The sequence below is a fragment of the Teleopsis dalmanni genome, chromosome 2, assembly GCF_002237135.1.
Source record: "Teleopsis dalmanni isolate 2A chromosome 2, ASM223713v2, whole genome shotgun sequence".
Lineage (NCBI taxonomy): Eukaryota > Metazoa > Arthropoda > Insecta > Diptera > Diopsidae > Teleopsis > Teleopsis dalmanni.
In genome coordinates, this window is record NC_051847.1 from 172,791,946 (window position 1) to 172,797,650 (window position 5,705).

The 5,705-nt window shown below is 25.7% G+C and overlaps 1 protein-coding gene across 1 annotated transcript; it reads left to right on the forward strand.

The window, feature by feature from the left end:
• The first annotated feature begins 2,917 nt into the window (after positions 1 to 2,917).
• LOC119676180 lies at positions 2,918 to 3,883 on the forward strand. The gene is made up of 2 exons (XM_038087414.1): positions 2,918 to 3,643; positions 3,701 to 3,883. The coding sequence occupies exons 1-2, from the start codon at positions 2,918 to 2,920 to the stop codon at positions 3,881 to 3,883; spliced, it is 909 nt and encodes a 302-aa protein (XP_037943342.1).
• Positions 3,884 to 5,705: the final 1,822 nt, after the last annotated feature.

Consider the following 5,705-nt stretch of genomic DNA (forward strand, 5'->3'; position numbering starts at 1 on the left):
TAATACTAGGATTCTAATTTGTTCAGGAAATAGAACTACTGATCTCTTACAATTGGTTCTATTTAAATTGAATATTTATAATACAGAGAGTTAAATATTCATTTGCTTAATCCAATTTGATAATTATAATTTAAAAAACTATCAATCAATCAAAATTAATTTTATTGCCATTAAAGTAAATTCCATATAAAGTTATATGCGTAAGTCAGCCCTTGATTTAAAACTGCACACTTTTTTCTTTACTTACCGGAGTGTTACCGTTGTTATTATTGCCAAAAACTTTTGCAGAAGATGGCTTTTTTTAAACACAGTTCTGGAAATAATAAATTTCAAATATTTTTAAAATTAAATATAATATACAGTTCTCTTTTATGTTTTGTTTACATGTTTTGTTGTACCATAGCATACATTATATTCTGAAACAAATATCCATAGATATATGTTTCTGTGGGGTACATGTGTGTAACTTTAACAAGATTTCCTTTAATATTTATTTTCTTTCTTATGTATATATATATCGCCAAAATTTCGAAGTTTATCTGATTTTTTTCAGGACAAAGTATTATAACAACTTACATAAGCCTCCTATAATACAAATATTTTTAAAAAAGTGTACTAGAATGATTTTTAAGGAATTAATATATTCTCAAAGAAGCTGAACAAATCTACCGAAGAAGCGAATGAAAAAAATAAAAACACAACCATTATATTAAATTTTTTTATTTGTAATAACGATTTTAAAATCAATACTCGTAGCTGACAATTTAAATACATACTATTTTATTTTAATATTCAAAAAATACAAAGGTGTCGAATTTTATGTGCAAAATTACAATTACCTGTTTAATAAATCAATATCGTACGTACATAATAGTTAGGAACAATAAATTTCATTATTTACTTATTGACTTATACTTAGCGTGAAACTATAGCGAAATTCTTTATAACCAAAAATATGTATAAACAATAAATTTTAACAATTTTCATACTAAGTACGAAAAGTACAACAAGAAATCTCTTTATTATAAATAAAAATATCTAATTTCAGTTTACTTTTACTTTTAGTGTTTTCACTTTCAATTTTAAGTGTATACTATAAAACACTTTCCATTTTTATTAAAATTTAGTAAGTGGTTTCTATATTATATTAAAGCAAACATTTTTTTTAATTTTAAAATACAAAAACTTATTATTTATTCAGTCATCAGAATTCTTAAATATAATTTATGATCACTTTTGTTCTCCAAACTCATAAAGATCGCCCAAATTCTTTTTAAAAAAAACGACGTAAACAATATAAAATATTATAGTTTGTAGTTTTAAAAAGAATAAACAAAAAATGTGTTCTTGTGTACATAATATTAAGTATTATATATGAAATTAACCTTGAATTTGTTGTTGCACGGAGACCTATAAATTTATGCAAATCTTTTTTGTTCACCGCAAGCAACGCCTCAATGACGCTCTCGCCTTTAGAATATGAATTCGTGTACCAAAATTTCCAAGAATAAGGCGAGCACATACTTTTGTATCGGTAAGATCACTGATTATGTACGAGCATATTTCTATATATGTATGTATGTAGCATAAATATGTGTATCTAAAAACATATGCCGCTGACTGCTCTACTGTTTCAAGTTCAAAGCCAAAAGTTGTTATGGACACCTAATTTGAGCAGAAACTAACTGTCATTCGAATTTACCATATCTGCTATGAAAATACGAACATGAGACTACATATTTAAAAAAAAATATTGAATTTTGGATTTAGTTTGCATTTTATCTAAATTAAGTGCGAAATTTTAAGCCCACAGTCAGTCATAATATATTGTGTAAAACATTTAAGATATTTGATCTGTCATATAATTAAGCATTTTAGATAATTATATATATTATATTTTAAGTAAGATAAATTTTTACATAAAGTCTAAAGATACAGTATATTTTTTTTATTTTGTATTGTTATATAATTGAATCTATTCGTGACAATATTAAAATTTTTTTTTTTATTTTAATATGTAAACTTTTCACTAGTTGTGTTATTTAAAGCTGTGGTAGACACAAAAGACTATCAAAAGAGCCACATAAGAATATAAATAACAGTTCCAAAATCATGTCTGTATTTTGTGACATCAAAAAGTGTTATTTATAACCGATGCAATGCTCCTATCATATACATATATTCTTTGAGCCAAGCTGCAAGCAAAACTAGCTTTTGTAATATTTTATAGCATTGCTTCGCACTTAGCATATCATTATGACGATTACTTAGGCATATTGACAATAAATTGGTATATGCATAGTTAGTTATAAGCAGGGTTTGAATTGCTTGCTGAAAATTAGCAAAAGCAACCATATTTTGACTAATGCATAAATATTGACCAGTCAATTTTTGACAAACGACTAATTGCTAACGCATTGCATATGAAAATGAAATAAGAATATGCATTAGCAACAGCAAAAAACGTAAACTGGTTTCATTTTGATTGCTTGCTAATAGTCAATTTTACATTTTTGACTAATATGCATTTGGAATATATGCAACGTGCTTGCTTATGCGTTAGTTGCTTGTGTTTTGCTATTAGCAAATGTGTATGGATTTCTTTTTTTGTTTTTGTTTTAAGGGAATGTGTACGCATTATTTCTTTGTCAATTATGATGTGTGCGTACAATTTGTATGCAATTAATATAATTTTATTTGTAATTAGATTATGCCTAAACTTATGTTTATTTTAATTATTAAATTTATGATATATATGATATATATATATATATATAGATAGATATATATATATATATTAATTATGAACTATTAATTCATCAAAAAAAATTCGAACGGCTATCGTGAAATTTTTGAACTAAAAAAGTTGACTCTACCACAACTCGATTGTCCTACACGGTGGGGATCGACATATAATATGGTAGAAAAAGTTTATGCAGCCAAGGAAGTTTTGGACAACGTAGAGTCTGTACAAAATAAATCTTTAGATGAGAATTTTGAATTATGCGATGAATTTTGGGAGTTTGTGAAGAGTTATTCTACTGTGTTTGAACCATTACAACGAACAATCATAAAATTTCAAGAAGAACATCTGCATTATGGAAATTTTTTTGCACAGTGGATGAAGTGCAATCTTATAACCAAAAAAATTGTAAATGATTTTGATGATAAAAGTTCTCTTGTAAATAAAATTGGAACGAATTTGTTGCATAATATAGAAGTGAGAACTGTAAAACTTCTAACAAACAAAAGCTTAAACGCATGTTTGTATTTGGACCCACGCTTTAGCCATACATTGACTGTAGAGCAAAAAAACGAAGCTGTTCTGTTTTTAAAACGACTATATAATAGACTGACAGCACTGAACTCAGGTTTCCTGATTGATAAGAAGAATTCAGCCACAAATTGTACACAAATGGAAGATACTCTCGAATATGAGGATAGGTACCTTAATGATTATCTTTCTAACCACTTCGAAGCTCAAAGTAATAACAACATGGACGTCTACACCAAAATTGAAATTTTGAAGTTACCTTTTCAACGTGTTGATATAAATGTATTGGACTTTTGGAAGGAAAGACAGTTTGCTGATCCAGAATTACATGCGCTTGCGAATATATGTTTTGCAATTCCACCAAGTCAGGTAAAATATTCGTTTAGCATAATATGAATAATCAAATTAATGTCATTTACATTTAAGGTTACCATCGAGCGTGCTTTTTCGTCACTAAAATTGATATTATCTGATCAACGAAATCGTCTTAATCATGAAACTTTAGAAAACATTCTCATGGTTAAACTAAATCCGCAATTTTTGGACCATGCTATTGATGATATGCCGTTGTTTCAACCTCCTGAATGGGACTTAAATTTAGAAGAATAATAACATCAAATTAAAATTTTTAATCATAATTGATAACAAAGTTTTTATGTTTTTTACCGGGCGTAGGTCGTTTATTAAACACATTAATTTATAAAAACGTTTTTTAAATAAAATAAAAAATTTCACTTTTTAAACTGTTTTAAATATTAAGTTATATTTTAATTTTAATACAAAATTATTTATATATATTATATATATATATATATTTATTTATATATGAATTAATAGTTAATAATTAATATATATATATATATATCTATCTATATATATATATATATATCATATATATCATAAATTTAATAATTAAAATAAACATAAGTTTAGGCATAATCTAATTACAAATAAAATTATATTAATTGCATACAAATTGTACGCACACATCATAATTGACAAAGAAATAATGCGTACACATTCCCTTAAAACAAAAACAAAAAAAGAAATCCATACACATTTGCTAATAGCAAAACACAAGCAACTAACGCATAAGCAAGCAAGTTGCATATATTCCAAATGCATAATAGTCAAAAATGTAAAATTGACTATTAGCAAGCAATCAAAATGAAACCAGTTTACGTTTTTTGCTGTTGCTAATGCATATTCTTATTTCATTTTCATATGCAATGCGTTAGCAATTATGCAAGCAATGCAATTAGCAACAGCAATTCAAACCCTGGTTATAAGTTCATCAAAAAAAAGGTAATGTTGGAAGTCGAATAATATATGAGAATACAATAACAATCTTTATTTTAGGGTTCTTATGTCTTTAAATGATCGAATAATGGACTAAACCAAGTGAGCCATTTTGTACCAATAAGTTTTTACTCGCTAAATTTTTTGTTTTTGTTTGTATTTCGATTTTTATTTTCATTATAATTTCACAAAAAACAAAACATAAAACAACTGTACAAATAAATAATCATATTGCTTATAATATTGTTTATTAATAACATTGAAAAAGTTGTTAGCTAGTTAAATATTTTGTAAATTTAAAACTAAAACAATTTATTCAACGCGTCATATCAAATACTCTCCGCGTTCATTGAACTTGAATTATGATTCACTTGGATTTCTAATCACAGATCAAAACTGCGGTTGAACTTTGTTAAATGTGTGTCTCTAAGAAATTCCAGACTTATAATCTTATTAATTGTTGTTATTTTTATAACTAGTTTTTCTGCTAATTTATTAATTCTACAATTACATTCGGTAAATACAAGTTTCACGTAATTATTTTTTGCTTTTTTTTCAAATATTATGAAAAAATACTATTTATTCGCTTTGTGGTTATTAGATTTGTAGGTATAAAATCGACACTTGAGATTTTTCTAATAAATATATGAACACATAGTTCTTTTGTATATTAGTTTTATATTTCCAACATTTCTTAGTGAAAAATTTGTATCTTATCAAAGCAATTTAAACTTTTTTTGTATAACATGCATGCCATCAGTTGCGGTTTCAGAATATCTCTTTCAAATGTTTCTAATATCATTCAAAGTATCAACATACATATAGTTCCATTATATTAAAATTAGTTTTTTTTATTGACACTTTTGTTAACTATCTGTGTTCATTTAGTTCCATAAAATAATATTTCTAAATATTTGAAATTAATTTAAAGTTATTTGAGCGTTTCAAATACGTTTCGTCATGCTTGGACTAGCTAAATTATTTTAAAATAGCTCAAATTATTTAATATGCAAAATATATGTTTGTAAAATGTTTTACTTATTACGATCAACTATGCCTCATTACTGCATTTAATAACAATTCTATTTTTGAAATACTCAATGAGCACTTGTCTATAAATACTTTTTATAAT

Bases quoted from the DNA above. Each gene is read 5' to 3' on its own strand.
- LOC119676180 (XM_038087414.1), top strand. From the start codon at position 2,918: ATGGTAGAAAAAGTTTATGCAGCCAAGGAAGTTTTGGACAACGTAGAG. The intron at 3,644-3,700 runs GTAAAATATTCG...TTTACATTTAAG, and splicing joins TTGCAATTCCACCAAGTCAG to GTTACCATCGAGCGTGCTTT.